The sequence below is a fragment of the Thalassophryne amazonica genome, chromosome 2 (assembly GCF_902500255.1).
Source record: "Thalassophryne amazonica chromosome 2, fThaAma1.1, whole genome shotgun sequence".
Taxonomy (NCBI): domain Eukaryota; kingdom Metazoa; phylum Chordata; class Actinopteri; order Batrachoidiformes; family Batrachoididae; genus Thalassophryne; species Thalassophryne amazonica.
Genome location: NC_047104.1, coordinates 21,351,873 through 21,375,149, shown reverse-complemented (window position 1 = coordinate 21,375,149; position 23,277 = coordinate 21,351,873). Strand labels below are relative to the sequence as shown.

The window sequence follows — 23,277 nt, the reverse complement described above, 5'->3', positions numbered from 1 at the left end:
GTCCCGGAGCAGAGAGGATGGGTGGCTCCGGTGCAGTGTTGCCAGATGTACGATAATTATCGTATTTGTACGATTGTTTTGCCCTCTGTACGATCAATAATGGGAAAAAATCCAATATGTACGATAATTTCGGTTGGTTGCCCAAACACGCATCTCTCTCTGTCACCCAAGAATCATTTTGCAGGCGTTGCACTCAGGCGGCATCAAAGACACACCACACACAGGGCTGCTGCTGGCTTTGGGCGACCGGGACAAAGTCATTTGAAAGCCCGCCCCCTCTCTATACAAGTTCCCATCCTATCTCTGCCGTGACAGGAAGATTCCCCAGCCAACATCTTTTTTTTTTTCTCGAAACTTTATTTCAACAAATGCAATAACAAACGAACAAAACACAAGAGCAAAGAGATATACAAGAAAAAAAAAAAGGTTCAAGTTCCTTATGGAGGTGTCAACATTTTTTCTGTGTTCAACAAAATCTGCACAAGTGTCCATGGCATCGGATGACGACAGCGACCTCGAGGTTGAATTCGACTCTTTCTAGTCTGGTAATTGACACGTTTGTGTCCCTTCACAGAAAAAAAAAAATCTTTCTAGTCTGGTAGTGCATTTGCTTGTGCATTTGTGTTCTTTCTGTGCCATAGTTTCCCCATTACTATAATTACTGTTTAAAAATGTGACAAAATTCTTTGTAAATTAAAAAAAAAAAACAAAAACGCAAAAATAGCTACGTTGTATGCGTTTTGTTTGTGTACGATAATTTCTCCCAAAATACGATAATTTTGCGGTTTTGGTACGATAGTTTCATATTTCATATCTGGCAACACTGCTCCGGTGCAGAAAAACAAGAAGGGCGGGGCTTGCGAACAATGCTGTGCGCCACACTTAAAATAAACTGCACACCCACACAAACACATCTTCACAAATGACACTAACACCCTGCCTTTTCCTCAAAAATTACTACATTTATGTTTACTGTCTGTCTCTGTACTTTTCTGTCAGTTTTGCGCTCTTTTTCATACTTTTCCCTCGTTTCAAAAGTCACCGAACGCCCTTTACCATACTGTTGGAAAGCACGGGTTCTTGGCTTGCTGTCAGTGTTGAAATTTTTCAGAGTGAGGGCTTACATGAGGATTTACGGTAATGAGAATCAGCGGCGCACTAGTGTGAAACTTCCGTGTTTTTCCTCTGCGTTATGACATCACAGGCTTACGTTTACCGTAATACACCATATATGTTATTGGAAATCCCTTTTTTTTTTTTTTTTTTTTTTTTGGCAAATTAGGTTGCCAGATACCTACAACTGCATTATTGATGAAGAGAATAGATTATACATCTTGGTTGCAAAAACTTTTTTTTTTTTTTTTTTTTAGCTCCACAAGTATATTTTTGTTGTTGTCTTGTTCTCTCAGGTGTAGGCCTATAGAATAGATTCGTGATTTTGGGTGCAATTTTGTTATTTAAGCTATTTGTTTGTTTGCCTACACACTTAATATTGTAAATAAAGTGTTAAATTATTCAGCATTATGTCGTCATATGTTATGTATTATGCTGTACTTGTGTGTCTAATGGTATGAGTGGGTTAGGGGGTGGTGGTGGGCAGGGGGGCCAGGGGGGTGGGGGTGGTATTGTCCCTACCAAAGCTGAGACCAAACCTACGCCCTTGCCTGGGGGGTAGCCTGTCAATGGGCTACAGCATGTGCATGCTTGCTCGCTGCAGTGTTAGATGTTCGTGTATGTCAGCTGAAATTTGGCCGACACCTGCTGCGAGAGGGTTTGATGGATTTGCACCGCACACACTCTGTCTTAAAGCCGCTGGTGTGCGCAAATAGTTGTAGCAACGGGTGTACGAGGCCTTAGAAGCAGGTATGATTCTACACGTTTTGCATACGATTCCTGCTTCATGCGCACTTTATGCGCAAATAGACCAGATTCGCAGTGTGTGTGAAGGGGCCCTAAGAAATGCAGAGAAATTGTAGACTGTAGCCCAATTGTCCTGAAATACCTGCTCACAGGTGCCAGACATTGGTCGACTCCATGCAACACAGATATGAAACAGTTCTCAGAAACAGTGGTTATACAATATTAGTTCAGTCATTCACGGGAAAAATTAATCATTTTTCAGTTTATACAGTAGATGTTTGAGACGGTCAAGTACAATGCAGACACTGCTGTTTTTTGAACAGCCTAATCCTCCCCCCACTTTCTGAAAAGTAATTCAAATGTACAGCTTTCTCAATGCATTTGGGTGTGTAGGAATGAATTATAAGGATTTTGAGCTTTACTTTTTTTTTTTTAGAAACACAGTGCTATTACTTTGAACACAACTGTACCTGATCACAGGGCCCCATTGTGAGGACCACAACAAATTTGGTGACATTTGACATTGAGGTCCTCCTGCTTGGCACCCTAAATTGTTGCTTGCAGCTCTATTTTAATGAACAGATCATACATGACAAGATTCAGATTGGTTGTTATTTTTACAGAAACAGTCCCACCAAAAAAAAAAAAAAAAAAAAAAGGACAGACACAGTATATTGAAGATTTGTGCAGCAGCCGATCTGCTCTGTGTCAGTCTGATCCCGTTGTGTGTTTCTCCTGGTGAAACTGGAGTTGCGTCAGGAAGGGCATCCAGCGTAAAACCTGTGCCAACTACAAATGCTGATCTGGCTGTATCCGCTGCGGCGACCCCGACCACAAAACGGGGGCAGCTGAATGGACAACAACAGCAACATATTGAAGATTTGCGTAACCCATTTCCATTTTATTTTAAAATTCAGTATGGAGGTGGTAGCCAGAGGTATTCAGCATCCTGAAGATAGTCCTGCCAGAATTCAAGGGTGCGGCATTCCTGTTCAAATGCATTGCTCCCCATTTCTGCATGAACAATGTCAAACAGGTTTTCCACATCACTTGCAGTTAATGGCTTTTCAGTCTTCACAAAACTGGTGTGTTTGGGGTCGTTGTGTTGTTGAAACATCCATTTCAAGGCCATTTCCTCTTCAGCATTCACACTGGCTTTTCACAAAAGAAGAGCTGAAAGTTCAGCTCATTTGCCAGAAGGTACATCTGAGATGCTGCTTTGTTTCTGCTTCATTCAACTTCATTTTAAACAAAACTTTGTGGTGGAATTTCCAGCTTTTAATAAACAATTTTAACTTTTTTTCAATTGCATTTTCTCAGCTTTTGCAGCTGTTTTGCTGAGTCATGGTGGGCGGGTAGGTGTACCCCGGAGCCCGTGTGTGATTGGCTGTGCAGTGCGAGGCGGGGCTTATGAGAAGACTGAAGGTTCGCGCTGCTGTGCCTCTTGGCCTGGAACCTGGAACTTGCTGCCTGGTCAGGATGGAGTCCTTCATAAAGACCCAGCCAGAGTCTGACTTCTCTTTCCACAATCTGCCCTACGGAGTTTTCTCCACGCCGGAGACCGTGAGTCCCCTAAAGAGCTCCTCAAAGGACCAGTGACGTCACCTGACGTCAAAGTCCTCCGCTCGTCACTTTGAAAAGGTTTCAGATCGGTCACGTGCTCAGGCAGGAACCAGTCAGTCTGCTATTAATCATTTACTGTCCATTATCCAGAAAACTTTTTTTTTTCCAAACCATGAATCTTGACTGAAAGCAGATTCTTTTATTTCGATCTTTTTGCAGATTGTGTGTAAAGTGAAATCATGTTTTATGTCTTTGTTTGTGTTGTTCTTGGTTTCACATTCTGTCATTCTAATTTTAATCCTTTTATCTTCACATTCTAATTTTAATCATTTAACTCCTATTTTAATATGTGATGATGCTTTATTATTTTTCATGATCATTAATCCTCCTGGGTTTTTATTTTGAATCTCAGCAGTATAACTTTTTTTTTTTTTGCACTGGGAGTATTGCTTTTTTATTGTGGAAATACCAAATTGACACTTCAGTGAACAGTAAATATGTGACAGTATCAAATCCTCTAAAACCTTTAAAAGTTTGGAATATTGACAGTGTTTCGTTGATAATGGAAATAGTTTTCTTCTCCCACTGACATTTGATGCATTTTGCTTTAAGAATCAGTTTGTCTAGATGCATAGATTGATAAGGTTTTCTACTTTTAAATATTATACTGTTTTCAAGCCAAGCACCAAAAATGAGAATAATCGTGAAAATTTGAGCCCGGCGGATATATATCGTTTGGCCGATGATATTATGTGATACAAGCCTTTCATGAACTTCAGAACTTCATGAACTTCAGCCTTTCCAGAACTTTCAGTACTGGAGTTATTTTCGCTGACATGAAAACTTGGATTTACAGAATAAACACTGCAGAAAACACTTTGACTGCTAGAAATAATGTACATTGTTTGTCCACCAGAGGGTGCTCTGACAACATCATCCCTGGCATGCTTGACAGCATTGTAAAGGCTGGGGACCTTGGCTGGCTGGGACCAGGCTGAGACCTTGACTGGCTGGGACCTGGCTGGGGTTTTGACCCCTTGACCACATTAGCTTCAAGAGACAAGTGGTCCTTATGTTGACATTAAAACCTGTGACAAAATTCAGTGTGTTTAAGTTCCAGCCCAGTGGGACTGTGGACCATCTGACGACATGTCATACTGTTTAATCTTTCCAGATGAAGCATCGCATTGGAGTCGCCATTGGAGATCAGATCCTGGACCTCAGTGTGATAAAGAATTTGTTTCAGGGACCCTTGATGTCCAAAAATCAACATGTTTTTGATGAGGTAGGTGGTCTCACCAAGACAATCCTCATTGGTAATCTTGGAGGTTGTTGGCAGGATTGTCACTCCGGTGGTCACAAAAGATCATTGTCACAGTTCTGACCAAAGAGCACTTTGTGAGGAACTCTGTTACTGAAGCCTTGTCTACATGGAAACAGAACTTTCTTTGTTGTTCCATAAACACGGTGCCATTTCAAGAAATATCTGTGTCCACATGAAACCACTGAAAATGAGTGACAACACTGGAGTATACATGCGAGGCGCATGTGTATTAAAGCTTGCATACAGTATACAAACACAGAAGAAGAATAAGACAACATCATTGTCGTTGGTTGTACACACAAAAATATAAAGCCGGTATTTTGAGATTTGTCCTCTCTGGGACCTGTTTTCAAACAGGAGGTGTTTTCGGGCTCCAAAAGTCCCAGATCCATGTGGATGAAACATATGATACAAAACATTTTGCGCGTGAACTCCTCTCCATGTGGACAGGCCTTGCAACAACAGAACTGTGAGTGGGGTGGAGGAGAACGTTCCAGACCATAGTTCAGAAATGAGTCATATCAGGATTTACAACAATTAATACTACAAACAAGAACAATCAGAGATTTCTGATGTCCACCAATCGGGGTCTGGATCACCTCCAAAATTGAGTGGAGTCTTCCATGCCCTAACATCTGTGGTGCAAATTTGGTGAGAATCTGTGAAGTAGTTTTGATGTGTAATCCTTCAAGCCTATAGTGAAATCTTGATCCAGAAAATTAATGGAGTCTTCCCTGGCTTGACATGTATCTGTGGTGAAAAAGTCATCAAAATTTGTGTGGTATTTTTGTAGTAATTCTGCTAACAGTAATCCTTCATAGCCTATATGAAGTGAAACTTGATCCAGAATCCAGATCTGGATCACCTTCAAATGTAATGGAGTCTTCCATGGCCTAATATTTATCTGTTGTGAAAATTTTGTCAAAATCCGTGCAGTACTTTTGATTAGGGATGCACCGATCCCGATACAAGTATCGGGTATCAGCCTGATACTGTAATCATAAAACGTCTCCAATACTATGACACCCGATACCACTTTACAGCAGTGTGATGTCAACCTCTCATGGGGGATTTTCACGCACTACCGCGCTGCATAATTTCCAGACTATAAGTAGCTACTTTTTCAACAATGATGCAGCTATTTGTGGATTTTAATAGGCTTTCGTGTGATTTACTCATAAGTTGAAATACATCCATCAATGCTGTCCATTGATTGGCTGAAAGCTGCAGTCCTCGTGCAGAGTAAATTCACACATGGAGTAAATATAAAGTCTTCCCTGTTTGTTTCAGTGGAATTCATCATCAGATCCTGAAGAAAAATTATTCACATAAAGCCTCCTGATTTTGGAAAACAACATCTGAAAATACTTTAATCTCTCTTGGCTGATAAAGTTCTTCTGACACCACACTTTGTGCCACAGCTCGTCCGTCAGATCACGGTTTCAGCGGCAGAGGTTGTCCATCAGATGGCTGAGTTGCAGCCCCTGGCTGTCCAGGCCAATGGGAGACCAACTCGGCCTGCTACAGCTGTTGGATGTTTGTTGGATGTCTGTGGTACTGTGAGCAGAGCCTCCTCTCCTCCCCACGGGCCGCAGTTTGCGCCAATAGCTGAAAGAGTCACTGCACCCCCGCCCACGGGCCACACCTTTGCACAAGTTGAAAGAGTCACTGCACCTCGTTAACGTCTCAGTTACCACATACATCAGGCGATTCTGTCTGCACACAATGAAATTACTCCATGATCCATGAAGAAAAAAAAAAGTTAAAATGACTCCATTTCTCCTCCATGTGGAGCGGAGATGCCATGCAACACCGTGTGTCTGTACTCACGTGCGATGCTGTGCTCCTCAATATTTACATGTTCCACCTTTTGGGGGAAAAAACATTGACAATATATATTTGTGTGCGTTACCTCTACATATTTAATTAAAAGTTAAAATAATAATGTGGAGAATGAAAGGCTGTTTAGCTCAGTGTCACACATTGTAGATAAAAACAGAAATAATGCAGAGAAGCTTCTTTTCATCAAAAAGAATCTGCCCTCACATTTTCAAAAAAAGGTTTAGTCCTCACAGACAAAAGTAACGTTAGTGATGGACAGTTTCAGTTCAGTGGTGGTGTTGTATATTTTGTAGTGCTGAAGTCCACAGGTTACATTTAAGTGAGATGTCTGGCAGTGTCATGTTTGTTAAGAAACACAGTAACTGTGACCTTTCATTTAATAGAGGACAATTTGTTGTAGTCAAAAAGTGAATTTACATGAGTTAACAGAAATGTTTGCAGTGCAGTTTGTAAATAATAACAAAGCCAATGATATTGGTAGCAGTTACAGTCAAAAAGTAAGGAACAACTGATGAATAAAACAAGTTTTCAAAGTCATCATAAAACTGTAATGGTATCATTAACTATTCATATTGGTACTCGGTATTGACGAGTACCGAAATGTATGTACTTGTACTCAGTCTGGAAAAAGTGGTATTGGTGCATCCCTACTTTTGATGTTATCTTACAGACCGACAGACAAATAAATAAACAACTGAGCAATCAGAGATGTCTGAACTCCACCAATCCAGACCTGGATCACCTCCAAAATTCAGTGGAGTTTTCCATGCCCTAATATCTATCTATGGTGCAAATTTGGTGAGAATCCGTGAAGTAGTTTTTGATGTTATCCTGCTAAAAGTAATCCTTCAAAGCCTATACGTATAAAGTGATACTTGATCCAGGATCCAGATCACCTCCAAAATTTAATGGAGTCAATGGCCTAATATCTATCTGTGGTTGCAAATTTGTGAGAATCCGTGAAGTAGTTTTGACATGCTCCTTCAAAGCCTATATAAAGTTCAAGTTCAAGTAGTTTTATTGTCATTTCAACCATATTGTTGTGTGGGCCGCTGAAGAGGAGGTACTGCTGGCCCACCACCACAAGATGGCGCCCTGCTTGAAGTGCGGGCTTCAAGCACGAGGAGGGCGTCGGAGCAACCAGGAGTGACAGCTGTCACTCATCATCCGTACCAGCTGTCACTCATCCACTACTCATCACCACCACCATAAAGGCCGGACTGCAACTCACCTCCCCGCCGAGAAATCAGCTACCAATCAGGTAACTTTCTTCTGCTGACTCAAATCATTGAGTGATAACCTGAACTTCTTTTGCAGCCGTTATCCTGTGGTGTTCTGCCTTATCTGTGGGATTGGCGTTTGGTGTGATCAGCGACGGCTTTGCCTCACACCCCAAACCAAGATAAGTGGTTAAACAGGAGCTGCACGAGTGTGTGATTGGAGGTGGAGGTTTTCCCACCTTTACTGAACACTGACTGTGGGATTACTGAGTGTGCGAACTCACACTCATCAGGACTGTCTCTGTTTTCTGCCAGCAGTACCAGGTCTGACTGCTGAAGACAGCGGCCACCTGGGGCGCAGGGCTTGGCGGCTCCGGTGTTCTTCAGCTCCGTTGGTGGTGGAAGCTGTGTGGGGATCCAGCTCTTCTCTCGCCAGGCGTCTTCTATCTTCGAGCCTGCCCACACGTCACCTGGTGTATGATTGACAGTCCACCATATTGTTATTGTCTGTACGTCGTTGTGCGATTCACAACATTAAATTGTAACTTTTGGCTTATCCATTGTCCGTTCATTAATGCCCCCTGTTGTGGGTCTGTGTCACGTCACTTTCACAACACGATTTCTCGGCCAGCGTCATGGATCCCGAGGGGCGTCAACCATCGCTTGAACAGCCAATGGAAGAGCGAGGTGCACAGGCGCCAGCAGGAGGCGTGTTGGGTGAGCTGCAGCACATCTTAACCGCCTTACCGCTCGGTTGGACTTAGTTACCGAGCAGAGCAGTGTTCTCAATCGGAGGATAGAGGCTCTCACCGCCCAGGTGGAAGCGCGTGCTCAGGGCGCTGCTGCAGCACCTCCTCCTGCTGACCGTGTGCCAGAAACAGACATTCCGCTGGTTGTTCAACGAACCCCCCCACCGTCCCCTGAAGCATACATAAGCCCTCCGGAGCCGTACGGACGCTGTGTGGAGACGTGCGCGGACTTCTTGATGCAGTGCTCGCTCGTCTTTTCACAGCGTCCCGTCATGTACGCGTCAGACGCCAGCCGGGTGGCTTACGTTATAAATTTGCTTCGAGGAGAGGCACGCGCCTGGGCTACGGCGCTTTGGGAGCAGAATTCACGGCTCCTAACGGTTTATACTGAGTTTGTGAGGGAGTTCCGACAGGTGTTCGACCACCCTCATAGAGGCGAGACCGCTTCAAGTGTGCTGCTGTCGATACGGCAGGGGCGTCAGAGCGCAGCGAAGTATGCAGTCGACTTCCGCATCGCGGCAGCGCGAGCCGGCTGGAATGCTGTTGCGCGCCGCGCCGCCTTTGTAAATGGACTGTCTCTGGTCCTTAAGGAGCACCTGGTGGCGAAGGACGAGCCCGCGGGATTTAGATGGGCTTAATCGACCTGGTTATACGTTTAGACAACCGATAATGGAACACCGACGGCAGCGAGACGAGGGGCGTGGTCAGGAACAAGCCGTCCCCTCTTCCTCCCGGGTCTGAAAGGGAGCCGACTTCCCCACGCTCCACTGCAGGGCTCTCCACGTGACAACAGCTCCCCCTACTGACGTTGCTATGGAAATGAGCAGGGCCAAAAAACGATCAGATCAGAGACAAAGGAGGCTGATCCGTGGAGAGTGTTTTCTCTGCAGCTCTACTGAGCACACACAGAGAGAATGCCCCAAACGGTCAAAACAGCAGCACTCGTCCTTAGAGACTGGGCTAAGGGTGGGTCACAACACCCACGTGGGGAAACCCCGACGATCTGCACGAATCCAAGTCACGATCCTGATTGGGAATCTAACCCTTCACGCCCCAGCACTGGTGGACACGGGGTCGGAGGGGAATCTGCTGGATAGCAGATGGGCAAAGGAGGTTGGGCTCCCTCTAGTGGCCTTACCGTCATCATTGTCAGTGCGGGCACTATATGGCACCCTTCTTCCACTAATCACACACCAGACTCAGCCAGTGACATTGGTGGTGTCTGGGAATCACAGGGAGGAGATTGTGTTTTATGTAACACCTTCTACCTCCCGAGTGATTTTGGGTTTTCCATGGGTGTTAAAACACAATCCCCGGATTGATTGGCCGTCTGGGGTTGTGGTTCAGTGGAGCGAAACCTGCCACCGGGAGTGTTTAGGATCCTTGGTTCCACCCGGTGTGACAGCTAAGGAGGAGGTTTTAGTCCCCCCCAATCTGGCGGCGGTGCCGGCTGAGTACCACGACCTTGCTGACGTCTTCAGCAAGGATCTGGCACTCACGCTGCCCCCGCACCGTCCGTACGATTGTGCCATTGATTTGATACCGGGCGCTGAGTACCCGTCCAGCAGGCTGTACAACCTCTCACGTCCGGAACGCGAATCAGTGGAGACCTACATCCGGGACTCGTTAGCTGCCGGGTTGATCCGGAACTCCACCTCCCCGATGGGTGCTGGTTTCTTTTTTGTGGGCAAGAAGGACGGCGGACTCCGTCCATGCATTGATTACAGAGGGCTGAACGAGATCACGGTTCGCAACCGATACTCGTTACCTCTGTTGGATTCAGTGTTCACGCCCCTGCATGGAGCCCAAATTTTCACGAAATTGGATCTTAGGAATGCTTATCACCTGGTTCGGATCCGGGAGGGAGACGAGTGGAAGACGGCATTTAACACCCCGTTAGGTCACTTTGAGTACCTGGTCATGCCGTTCGGCCTCACCAATGCGCCCATTGGTTAATGACGTCTTGCGGGACTTCCTGCATCGGTTTGTCTTCGTATATCTAGACGATATACTCATCTTTTCTCCGGATCCTGAGACCCATGTCAAGCATGTACGTCAGGTCCTACAGCGGTTGTTGGAGAACCGGCTGTTTGTGAAGGGCGAGAAGTGTGAGTTCCACCGCACTTCTTGTCCTTCTTGGGGTCATCATCTCCTCCAACTCCGTCGCCCCTGATCTGGCCAAGGTTGCGGCGGTGAGAGATTGGCCCCAACAACGAACCGTAGGAAGCTACAACAGTTCCTTGGTTTTGCAAATTTCTACCGGAGGTTCATCAAGGGCTACAGTCAGGTAGTTAGCCCCCTGACAGCTCTGACCTCCACAAAAGTCCCCTTCACCTGGTCAGATCGGTGCGAAGCCGCGTTTAGGGAGTTGAAACGCCGGTTCTCGACTGCACCGGTTCTGGTGCAGCCCGATCCCAAGCGCCAGTTTGTTGTTGAAGTGGATGCCTCTGACTCAGGGATAGGAGCCGTGCTATCCCAGAGCGGGGAGTCCGACAAGGTTCTCCATCCATGTGCCTACTTTTCCCGCAGGTTGACCCCAGCTGAACGGAACTATGACGTCGGCAATCAGGAACTTCTTGCGGTGGAGGAGTGGAGACACCTGTTGGAGGGAGCATCGGTACCATTTACGGTTTTCACGGACCATTGGAACCTGGAGTACATCCGGACCGCGAAGCGTCTGAACCCCAGGCAAGCCCGCTGGTCGCTGTTCTTTCGGGCGTTTTGACTTCCGGATCACCTACCGCCCCGGGACAAAGAACCAACGATCATGACGCCCTGTCCCGGGTGCACGAAGAGGAGGTCAAGACCGAGCTGTCAGACCCCCTGAAACCATCATCCCCGAGTCCACTGTCGTGACCGCCCTTACCTGGGACGTGGAGAAGACCGTCCGGGAGGCCCTGACATGGAGCCCGGACCCGGGGACCGGTCCGAAGAACAAACTGTACGTCCCACCAGAGGCAGAGGCTGCGGTCCTTGACTTCTGTCACGGTTCCAAGCTCTCCTGTCACCCAGGGGTGCGAAGGACCGTGGCAGTGGTCCGGCAGCGCTTCTGGTGGGCGTCTATGGAAGCCGACGTCCGGGAGTATATCCAGGCCTGCACCACCTGTGCCAGGGGCAAAGCCGACCACCACAAGGCCCAAAGCCTCCTCCAGCCTCTGCCTGTGCCTCGTCGCCCCTCGTCTCATATCGGCCTGGACTTTGTCACGGGCCTCCCGCCGTCCCAGGGCAACACCACCATCTTGACGATAGTGGACCGGTTCTCCAAGGCGGCCCACTTCGTGGCCCTCCCGAAGCTCCCGACGGCCCAGGAGACTGCAGACCTCCTGGTCCACCACGTCGTGCGTCTGCATGGGATTCCATCAGACATTGTCTCGGATCGTCGTCCTCAGTTCTCCTCCCAGGTCTGGCGGAGTTTCTGTAGGGAACTGGGGGCCACCGTCAGTCTCTCGTCTGGGTACCACCCCCAGACGAACGGGCAGGCAGAGCGGACTAACCAGGAACTGGAGCAGGCCCTCCGTTGCGTGACCTCCGCGCACCCGACGGCCTGGAGTGACCATCTGGCTTGGATCGAGTACACTCATAACAGCCAAGTCTCGTCTGCCACCGGCCTCTCCCCATTTGAAGTGTGTTTGGGGTACCAGCCCCCATTGTTCCCGCTAGTGGAGGGAGAGGTCGGGGTGCCCTCGGTCCAGGCACATCTGAGAAGGTGCCGTCGGGTGTGGCGTACCGCCCGCTCTGCCCTGCTCAAAGCCCGGACGAGGGCCGAGAACCATGCAGACCGCCGGCGTGCCCCAGCCCCTGCGTATCAGCCTGGGCAGGAGGTTTGGCTTTCCACAAAGGACATTCCCCTGCAAGTGGAATCCCAAAAGTTGAAGGACAGATACATTGGACCTTTCCCCATCCTCAAAGTCCTCAGTCCAGCCGCAGTGAAGCTGAAGCTGCCAGCTTCACTGCGGATCCACCCGGTTTTCCATGTGTCACACATCAAACCTCACCACGTTTCGCCCCTCTGTACCCCCGGACCGGCGCCTCCTCCTGCCCGGATCATCGACGGGGAGCCGGCTTGGACCGTGCGCCGGCTCCTGGATGTCCGTCGGAAGGTTCCAGTATTTGGTGGACTGGGAGGGGTATGGACCCGAAGAACGCTCCTGGGTGAAGAGGAGCTTCATCCTGGATCCGGCCCTCTTGGCCGACTTCTACCGGCGGCACCCGGACAAGCCTGGTAGGGCGCCAGGAGGCGCCCGTTGAGGGGGGGGTCCTGTTGTGTGAGCCGCTGAAGAGGAGGTACTGCTGGCCCACCACCACAAGATGGCGCCCTGCTTGAAGTGCGGGCTTCAAGCACGAGAGGGCGTCGGAGCAACCAGGAGTGACAGCTGTCACTCATCATCCGTACCAGCTGTCACTCATCCACTACTCATCACCACCACCATAAAGGCCGGACTGCAACTCCACCTCCCCGCCGAGAAATCAGCTACCAATCAGGTAACTTTCTCTGCTGACTCAAATCATTGAGTGATAACCTGAACTTCTTTTGCAGCCGTTATCCTGTGGTGTTCTGCCTTATCTGTAGGATTGGCGTTTGGTGTGATCAGCGACGGCTTCGCCTCACACCCCAAACCAAGATAAGTGGTTAAACAGGAGCTGCACGAGTGTGTGATTGGAGGTGGAGGTTTTCCCTCCTTTACTGAACACTGACTGTGGGATTACTGAGTGTGCGAACTCACACTCATCAGGACTGTCTCTGTTTTCTGCCAGCAGTACCGGGTCTGACTGCTGAAGACAGCGGCCACCTGGGGCGCAGGGCTTGGCGGCTCCGGTGTTCTTCAGCTCCGTTGGTGGTGGAAGCTGTGTGGGGATCCAGCTCTTCTCTCGCCAGGCGTCTTCTATCTTCGAGCCTGCCCACACGTCACCTGGTGTATGATTGACAGTCCACCATATTGTTATTGTCTGTACGTCGTTGTGCGATTCACAACATTAAATTGTAACTTTTGGCTTATCCATTGTCCGTTCATTAACGCCCCCTGTTGTGGGTCCGTGTCACGTCACTTTCACAACACATATACACAGTGAAACGAAACAACGTTCCTCCAGGACCAAAGGTGCTACAAAGAATATTATTATGGTTTATCACGAGAAACAATAATAAGTACAGGTAGGCAGTAAAGTGCGGTTGTGACCATTTTTTATAAAGTTGAAAAGCATAGCAGCAGTTATTGACCATAGACATTGCACTCTTAAAAGATGAGATTGTGTGTGTGTGTGTGTGTGTGTGTGTTCAGTCCAGTCACTGAAATATGTGTGACTGTTCAGACCAGACTCTGATTGTTGAGGAGTCTGATTATTTGGGGGAAGAAACTGTTGCACAGTCTGGACTTGAGGGCCCGGATGCTTTGGTACCTTTTTCCAGATGGTAGGAGGGTGAAGAGTGAGTGTGAGGGGTGTGTGTGATCATCCACAATACTGGTTGCTTTGCAGATGCAGCGTGTGGTGTAAATGTCTGTGTTGGTGGGAAGAGAGACACCGATGATCTTCTCAGCCATCCTCAGTACTCGCTGCAGGGACTTACAATCCGATCAATCAATCAATCAACATTTATTTATAAAGCGCTTTACAGCACCGACTGGTGTCCAAAGTGCTTAACATTAAAAACACATTTACAAAATAAAACACATATAAAATAAAATTTTAAAACAACACATAAAAAAAAAAGAACATAAAATAAGAAGTGTTTGTCAAAAGACGAGCAGCAGCATTCTGCACCAACTGGAGACAGCACAAGAGACGACTGATTAATGCCCGCATAAAGTGCATTACAATATCAAGTCTGGAGCTGATGAAAGCATGAATGGCCGTCTCAAGATCACGTCTACTGAGAAAGTGCTTATTTAGCCAAGAGGCGAAGTTGAAAAAACTAGCTTTGACAACAGAATTTATCTGTTGATCGAACCTCAAACAGCTGTCAAATATTCACTCCCAAATTCTTGACAGCTGGTTTACATAGTTAGCCAAAGCACCAAAATTTGGTGTTACCACATTTGGTATGCCAGTGCGCTCAAACACCATGATCTCAGTTTTACCATCATTCAGGTAAAGGAAGTTTCGGGACAGCCACTGCTTTACATCACGAATACAATTAAATAATGATGACAAAGCATCACTCCCATTAGTCCTCACAGGCAGATAGATTTGCAGATCATCTGCATAACAATGAAAGGACAAATTGTGCTGGGTTATAATTGACCCCAATGGCAGAATGTACAAAGAAATAGAATCGCCCAAGGACAGATCCCTGCGGCACTCCACAGCACAGAGGAGCAGTTGATGAGGAGAGGTCCCCAATCATGACAGAAAAGCTCCTTTCAGCCAAATATGATCTAAACCACTCAGTGCAGTACCATGAATGCCAATAAAATGTTCCAACCGGGAAACAGTACTGTGCGATCCACAGTATCAAAGGCTGCTGTGAGGTCCAACAGAACCAGCACAGCAGGATTCCCTGCATCCACCGACAGAGTAATATCATTATGAACTTTTAAAAGTGCTGACTCAGTGCTGTGTCGCGATCTAAACCCAGACTGGAATTTTCAAGGATGAGATTGTCTTCTAAAAATGATTGTAACTGTAAAAAGACAACCTTTTCTAAAACCTTAGATAGAAATGGCAGATGAGAGACAGGTCTAAAATTGGATAAAACTGATGAGTCCAGGTGAGTTTTTTAAGAAGAGGTCGAACCACAGCATGTTTAAAAGCAGCTGGAAAGACCCTGATCTAAGACAAGCATTGATAAAAGTTAGGAGACCCGCCCCAACAGTATTAAAAACCTCCTTCAGCACCTTAGCTGGAACAACATCAAAAGGACAACTTGTAGATTTTATGTGTTTTACAACATCAGCGAGAGATGCAAAAGAAATGGGCTCAAACTGTTCGAGCACAGCAGAATGTGCACGAGGAGCAGACAACTCAACATTACAGCTCTGATCAGCGTTCTGTCTGACTGATGAAACCTTATCAATAAAAACTGAAGAAACTCCTCACAGGTTGTGGTTGTAGCGTCCAACAAAACAGAGGTGTGTGGATTTACAAATGATACGGTGCAGTTCCCAAACCAGGCAGTGATAAAGCTGCTCAGGATGCTCTCGGTGGTTCCTCTGTAGAATGTGGTGAGGATGGGAGGTAGGAGATGTGCCTTCTTCAGCCTTTGCAGGAAGTAGAGATGCTTCTGGCTTTCTTGGTTATGGTGCTGGTGTTGAGGGACCAGGTGAGATCCTCTGCCAGGTGCACTCCAAGAAACTGGTGTTCTTGACAATCTCCACAGCAGAGCCGTCGATGTGCAGTGGAGAGTGATCACGCCTTGTCCTTCTGAAGTCAACAACCATCTCTTTGGTCTTGTCTACGTTCAGAGACAGGTTGTTGGTTCTTCACCAGTCCATTAACCGTAGCACTTCCTTCTCTGTATGCTGACTCGTCATTCTTGCTGATGAGACCCATCACAGTCGTATCATCTGCAAACTTGATGATGTGGTTCGAGCTGTGCATTGCTGCACAGTCATGAGTCAGCAAAGTGAACAGCAGTGGACTGAGCACACAGCCCTGGGGGCCCGTACTCAGCATGATGGTGCTGGAGGTTTTATGTCCAATCCGCCACTGACTGAGGTCTCCCAGTCAGGAATTCCTGGGTCCAGTTACAGAGGGAAGTGTTCAGGCCCAGTAGGTTCAGCTTCCTGATCACTTGATCCAGAATCTGGATCACCTCCAAAATTTAAAGAAGTCTTCCATGCCCTAATATGCATCTGTGGTGAAAATTTAGTAAGAATCTGTAACCGGACGAAGTCCTGCTAACAGTAATCCTTCAAGCCCTATATGTTATGGTGGAGGACCGGTGTCGTAGACGAATGGTCTGCCCTTAAATTCGGTCCGCCTATTGCAAATGCGCATGCATCATTTTGGACCACAGCAGCACATCTGAGATGGAGTCTCTTCACCCAAAGCAATCAAATGGATTAATGGGATTATTAACCATCAGATGATAAAGGTAAACACTATTAAATCATTCTAAAGTCAGTTTTAAGCAGAAACAAGGTGAAATTCTGTGATGCTTTGAAATGGCCAACGCGCAGTGAGCACATCAGCTAGCAGCTCGTTTAGCCGCGGCACTCTGATTGCTTCCCCTGCCTTTTATGATGAAATAATTTGTGTAAATTGTTGTACAAAAGCTTCAGATATCTGTTGCTGAGATAGATGATGACTGGAATCCAGTTTGAAGAAGAAACGTGGTGTTAATCCGTGAACTGCGTCATCAGGGGGGACCGATTTTTAGGGGGACCATTCGGTCTGAGACACCAAGTTACGATGTTTGACCCAAACACGGAGCAGTAAGACAGGCAAGGTGAAATAAGGGTTTATTGAGCAAAAGAGGCACAGCGCAGTGTGAGACTACGGGACAGACAGGATGGTCCAAGGGGGACCTGACTGATGGGACAGAACAGGACACAGGATGAGGACTGGAACCAGGGAATGCCATCACGCGGAGCTGCTGGGACCAGATTAACTGCTGGGAAGAACGAAAGGGCAGGTGAGATTGTGCAAGTGCATTTGGGCACACATCTAGAAATGAAAAGTCAAAGTAAACTCAGAGGTTAATTCAGAGTTGCAGTTCAGGATCAAGTCTTAGTTCACTCAGGATTTCAGTTCAGATCAAAGTTCATGATCAAAGGCTCAGTTCATTCAGGAGTCCAGGATCAAAGTGTCAGTTCATTCAGGAGTCCAGTTCATATCAAAGCTCACGATCAAAGGCTCAGTTATACATGATATATTCCAAAGGCGTGCATATGTGGCAGACAGACGGAGTCTGACAACAACTCCAAGTGTCAAGGCTTAGGAGTGCGCGGGGCGCACTGCAATACAGCAGAGTCAAAATTCTCTGGGTGGCTGCACTCAGAGAAAACCACAGCTACATTCACTGAGGAACTTAGCAGCTGCGAGTGGACCCACTCCAGACTGTTAGTAGATCTGATCATTGAAGATACAAAATAACAGTTCATCCACTGGAGAAATTAGGTTACTGTGCACATTGTTCCTTAACAGTGCGGGTGCGCAGAAACTCTGAAAACTGCATGACAGCTGGAATTGCTGAACAGCGTGGAGTGGAATGGACTGATAATTAACAGCTGAGTAATGCAAAAGGCCGCATGTGATGACACACCAGGCGGACAGCAGAACACGTCAGGGTTGAAGCAAAGGCATGAAGTTGTGACAATGGAAAACCACGAATGATCCACTTTAAATAACTCAAGTAATATTACGAGCTGGAGCTCACACAGCAGGAAAAACACGATTTAATATTGCAGACCTAAAAGCTCACAAAGGAATACACAGATGGTTATGTCTGAAACAGAAAACTCGCAAAGGAAATAAAATTCGGCAGATTAAGCCTGGAAGCATGTAACAGGAAAACACGGCTGATTTCATCCTGAGCTTGGAAGCTCAACTCGACAAGTTATATTATGGAATATCACGACCCTCCACGGTCCACTGTGGAACAGGATCAGAGCCATACAACCTCTCCAAGCCCATAACAGAAGCCTGTAGGCTGTTCGACTGCTCAGAGTCCATGGTGGAAACAGGGTAGGAACCAGGGCCCACTTTGGAGAACAGATGCCACGCGGCCCTCAGGATCCAAGGCGGACACGGGGAAGGAGCCTCACTACAGTCCAGGGCCCACGACAGAGATCAAATGCCATGCAACCCTCCTGGGCCTAAAGCGGACACGGGGAAGGAACCTCACGACCCTCCAAGGCCCACGATGGAGAACAGGTGCCCTGCGACCCTCCTGGGCCTAAGGCGGACACGGGACAGAAGAGGTCTGGTAGCAGTAGAGATTATGCTGGAATGGAAGAACTTCACTAAGGGAAGGTGGAGCGGAACATGACCAGGAATGAACAGGACTGACATGGGACATAAGGCATGGGGACCTGATTTGGACACAAGGGAACTTGACTTGGATTGGACTCTAAACATGGAAGCATGACTAGAAACTACACAAGGAAGCCTACTCAGAGCAGGAGGCAGATCAGGGAACTGGAACAGGTACACCATGACTGGGGAATCAAACATAGAACATGACTAGGAACTCAAATGGAACCACATTCAACACCCAGGACTAATGACTGAAACTAGACTAGGGACAACACTCGGAGCCAGACACAGACCAGAGAGGAGACTTGGGAACAAAAACACAACCAGGGACCAGGAAACAGGACTATGGATTTATAAAGACCTAGACTGGAAACAGGATTCCAAAAAAACAAAACAAAACAGGATTTTGGGTTAGACGTGGACCAAAACATAGCTAGGTACCAGACACAGACGGAATAAACTCGGAACAAACAGATTTTGATCTAATGCTGCAGGAGGGAACCTACACTGGGGGGAAAAAAATCTTTAGACTAGAGACAAACGAGGAAAAAAATTCCTAGGAAACTAAGGCGAGGAACAGACTGGACTCAGAACAGACTAGGAACAGGCTAGATTTTGAACTGACTAGGAGACAAAGGACTGATTAGACCCAGAAACAACTAGGACTAAGAGACTAAGGACTAGGAGACTAACAGACTAGGCTGGTACTGCTCCCGTTAGGTCATTGTTTTGGTCAGAATCTTCTGTTGTGGTTGAGTACTCAGTTTGGATGTTAGACCCAAGTGCAGGGAGCAGTAAGCCAGGCAAGGTGAAATAAACAAGGGTTTATTGAGCAAAAGAGGCGCTGCACAGTGGGAGACTACAACAGGATGGACCACGAGGACTTGACAGGATGGACCAAGGGGCCCTGACTGATGGGACAGAGAGGACAACAGGACGGGGACTGGAACCAGGGAATGCGAGCGTGCAGAGCTGCTGACTAGATTAACTGCCAGGGAGAACGAAAGGGCAGGAGAGATTGCGCAGGTGCATTTGGGCACACATCTAGAAAAGAAAAGTCAAAACTAAACTCAAATAGGTTTATTCAGAGTTACAGCTCAGGATCAAAGTCTTAGTTCACTCAGGATTTCATTTCAGATCCAAGTTAAGGATTAAAGTCTCAGTTCATTCAGGAGTCCAGTTCAGATCAAAGTTAAGGATCAAAGGCTCAGTTCTACATGATACCTCCCAGACAGACAGATGGAGTCCGATAACAGCTCCAAGTGACAAGGCTTAGGAGCACATGGGGCGCACTGCAATACAGCAGAGTCAGAATTCTATGGGTGGCCCCACTCAGAGAAAACCACAGCTGCATTGACTGAGGAACTTAGCAGCTGAGGAGCGTAGCAGCTGCATCATTGAAGATACAAAATACACGAACTCTGATAACTGAATAACAGTTGATATAACTGAATGGAGGAGAACAGACTCTGATGATTAACAGCTGATAATGCTAAATGCCGCGTGTGGTGACACACCAGGCGGACAGCAGAATACGGCATGAAGGCGTGACTGGAAAAACACAAAGAGTAAATCTCTTCGGCTGCTCCCTTGTTTTTACTTGGGGTTGCCACAGCAGATTCAAGGTGGACCTGCATGTTGATTTTGGCACAGGTTTTACGCCGGATGCCCTTCCTGACGCATCTCCACATTACATGGAGAAATGTGGCAGGGGTAGGGTTTGAACCGGGAACCTTCCGCACTGAAACCAAGTGTACTAACCACTTGGCCACCACCCCTGCCTGTGGAAAAACACGAATGAGCCACTTTAAATAACTGAAGTAATATTAAGAGCTGGAGCTCACACAGCAGGAAAAACAAGATTTATAACTTTAACATTACGAACCAGAAAACTCACAGAGGCAATAAAATCCAGCAGATTAAGCCTGGAAGCTTGTAACAGGAAAACATGGCTGATTTTGTCCTGAGCTTGGAAGCTCAACTCGACAGGTTACGTTCTGAGCCTGGAATAGCACTGCAGGAAAAAGATGATAAGTTACATTCTTGAGTGTGGGAACTCACAGTGGGAATCATGACGGATGATGTTCCTGAGCAGGGAAGCTCAGATCAGGAAAAAAACAGTGGGTATGTTCATGAGGGCAGAAGCTCGTAACGGGAAAAACACGGCAGGTAACATTCTGAGCACAGAAAAGCACAACAGGTGACATAAGAGCAGGTTACCGGCTGGGTGTGTTGTTGGAGCAGAGCTAGAACCTGGTGGAAACCTGGAACCAACCCCGAGATTCACAGAAAGAACCTGGAAATACTCCAGAGGAACACAGAGATTCTGGCCCCGAATCAGTGGAAGATTCATGGTTTAATACTTGTGGTAATGAGGCGGGCTGACAGCCATCTGTGACTCGCGCTCCGAACAGAGCCATGTACTGTCTTGACAGGAGGGGATGAGCCGTGACGTCACCAACAGCCGACGCACCGACCAAACAGAAAACTTCAGCTTCACCTGGAAAGACAGAGCAGGAACCAGGACAGAACCAGGGACAAACCCCAACACTGTATAAAGTGAAACTTGATCCAGAATCCGGATCCAGATCACCTCCAAAATTTAATGGAGTCTTCCTTCTGTGGTGAAAATTTTGTCAAAATCTGTGCAGTAGTTTTGATGTAATCTTGCTAACAGACAGACAAATAAATAAACGCTGATGATTGTATTACATCCTTGGTGGACGTAACAAGTGTTTATAAAATAGGTAGCTGACATTTTTCAAGGGTGGTAATAAATGATGCAAAGTTTCCATCATAAGTTGGAATGGTATGTGAGTCTAGAATGTTTTTAGAACCTTTGGCTTTTAGAAGAACTCAACCCTTTTATTTCCTGTCAATTACATATTTTTTTAATGTTGATTTACTCTTAATGTATTTAGAAATTGTTTAGGTTCTTGTTATCATATACGCACTATTATTATGATTATTATTATCAGTCTTATTATGATTATATTTATTATTATGTCTGCTAAAGGATGTAATAGAATCATCAGTGTTTATTTATTTGCTGTCTGTTAAGCAGGATTACGTCAAAACAAACAAAAAAAACATTTCACCAGACAGATATTAGGCCATGGAAGACTCCATTAAATTTTGTAGGTGATCCGGATTCTGGATCAAGATTTCTCTTTATATACACTTTGAAGGATTATGTCAAAACTACATCACGGATGCTCACCACATTTCCACCACAGATGGATATTAGGGCATGGAAGACTCCACTGAACTTTGAAGGTGATCCGGTGTAACAGTATATTATATGTAACAGTATTATAATATAACAAACAAACAAAAACACAACACTGGAAACTGGGTTAGTTCCCTGGTTTATTTTCAGTAGTTAACACCTCTGCTGCACACAGATGCACTTCTGATGGTTCAGTCCAAAACGTCATTGGAAGCTTTTGTCTATATGAAGCAAAAATATAATTAAAAAATTAGAATAATCAAAGCAGGGTCAGATTTTAGATGGTCTAAAACCTGTTTTAACTGGGTTTTTAGCTGTGATGTCTCTCAAACATCTGTGGTGGTGTGCAGAATGTGCAGCGTGTGCAGCCCTCTGACGCCTTCATTTTAAGTAGTCAGCTATAAAAGACGGATGGACAGTAATATCTCACTTTCATGTTGTGAGTTTGATGCATTTCTGCAAAGTGATGCTGATGTCTCTCTGCAGCCCACATTGAATGCATTCATGGCTCTGGGGTCTGAAGCTTGGAAGGAGGTTCGCAGAACCCTGCAGGTGCTGCTGTCAGCCAATGAGAGCACGCTGAGAGATGACATCAGCCTTCGGAGCAGGTCAGCTGTGACTGTGTGTGAGCTGCACATATTAATGTGTTCATTTCTGCTTCCTGTCCCAGTGCAGGGACCAACACTGTAAATGGGAGGGGAGGATGTCTGTTTGTCTGTGCTGTGACTGCTGACCTTTTATATTCAGTGTTTACACAGAGGATCCATCTGGGATTGAAAGTCAGAGTCTAGTTCAAACTGTTTTGCACTTTTTGATGATGAAAGAAACTTAAATTACTGAGGCCAAGGTAAATAAGGTTGATTTGATTTGGGATCTTCTCTAATCCAGACAGGGTCAAAATTATACATATAGAAGAATTTCTACGGCTTTGGTGAACCATTCGGGTTCCTTCTTTCTTATCTTCTGCAACTCCAGCACACACAGACAGAAACTGACATAAACTTAACTCATTTGCCACTCACATATGGACAGAGACTGATACGCATGCTCCCAGCCCCCGCTCATGCCACTCCCTTCTCCCTCCGGAGTGCAGCACAGCTTTAGCTGCTGTAGCTCCCCATTTCCCCCCAAGCTGGCGGCTGCATGACCACATGTTGCTGCCCCCCCCCCCCCCCCCCACACACACACACACACACACACACACACTCACATTGCTGATCGCTGCACACTGACAGCTGGAAATGACGGCTCAGTGCACATGATGTGTAACATTACAAACACAGAGACCAATGCCAGGACAGGTATGTAAATAATTACGACAATAACTACATGCTCAGTTACATGCCAAATAACTAAAATGAATGACCACATAACACAGAAACAGAGAGTGACACTTTGGTCTGAGCGTTGAACAGACAAGGGGGCGTGGCTCCAAACATCAGCAGCTGTTGACATCTCTGCTCCTGGACATCACAGCTGGGAGACACGTACCATGTTCTGAAGGACTTGACCTTACAACTGTCCTCCGTGAGAAGCGTGTCTCTGCCAGCTGTCCTCACGTGGAAAACATAAAAC

At 46.6% G+C, this 23,277-nt stretch overlaps 1 protein-coding gene across 1 annotated transcript in view; it reads left to right on the top strand.

Moving 5' to 3' along the window:
• The first annotated feature begins 3,255 nt into the window (after positions 1-3,255).
• Positions 3,256-23,277, top strand: part of fah (fumarylacetoacetate hydrolase (fumarylacetoacetase)) — a 93,196-nt gene continuing 73,174 nt past the window's right edge. The window contains exons 1-3 of the mRNA XM_034184161.1: positions 3,256-3,423; positions 4,598-4,708; positions 22,189-22,310. Of these exons, the coding sequence (XP_034040052.1) occupies positions 3,271-3,423; positions 4,598-4,708; positions 22,189-22,310 (386 nt within the window). The 5' untranslated portion in view covers positions 3,256-3,270. The remainder of the gene's footprint in view (positions 3,424-4,597; positions 4,709-22,188; positions 22,311-23,277) is intronic.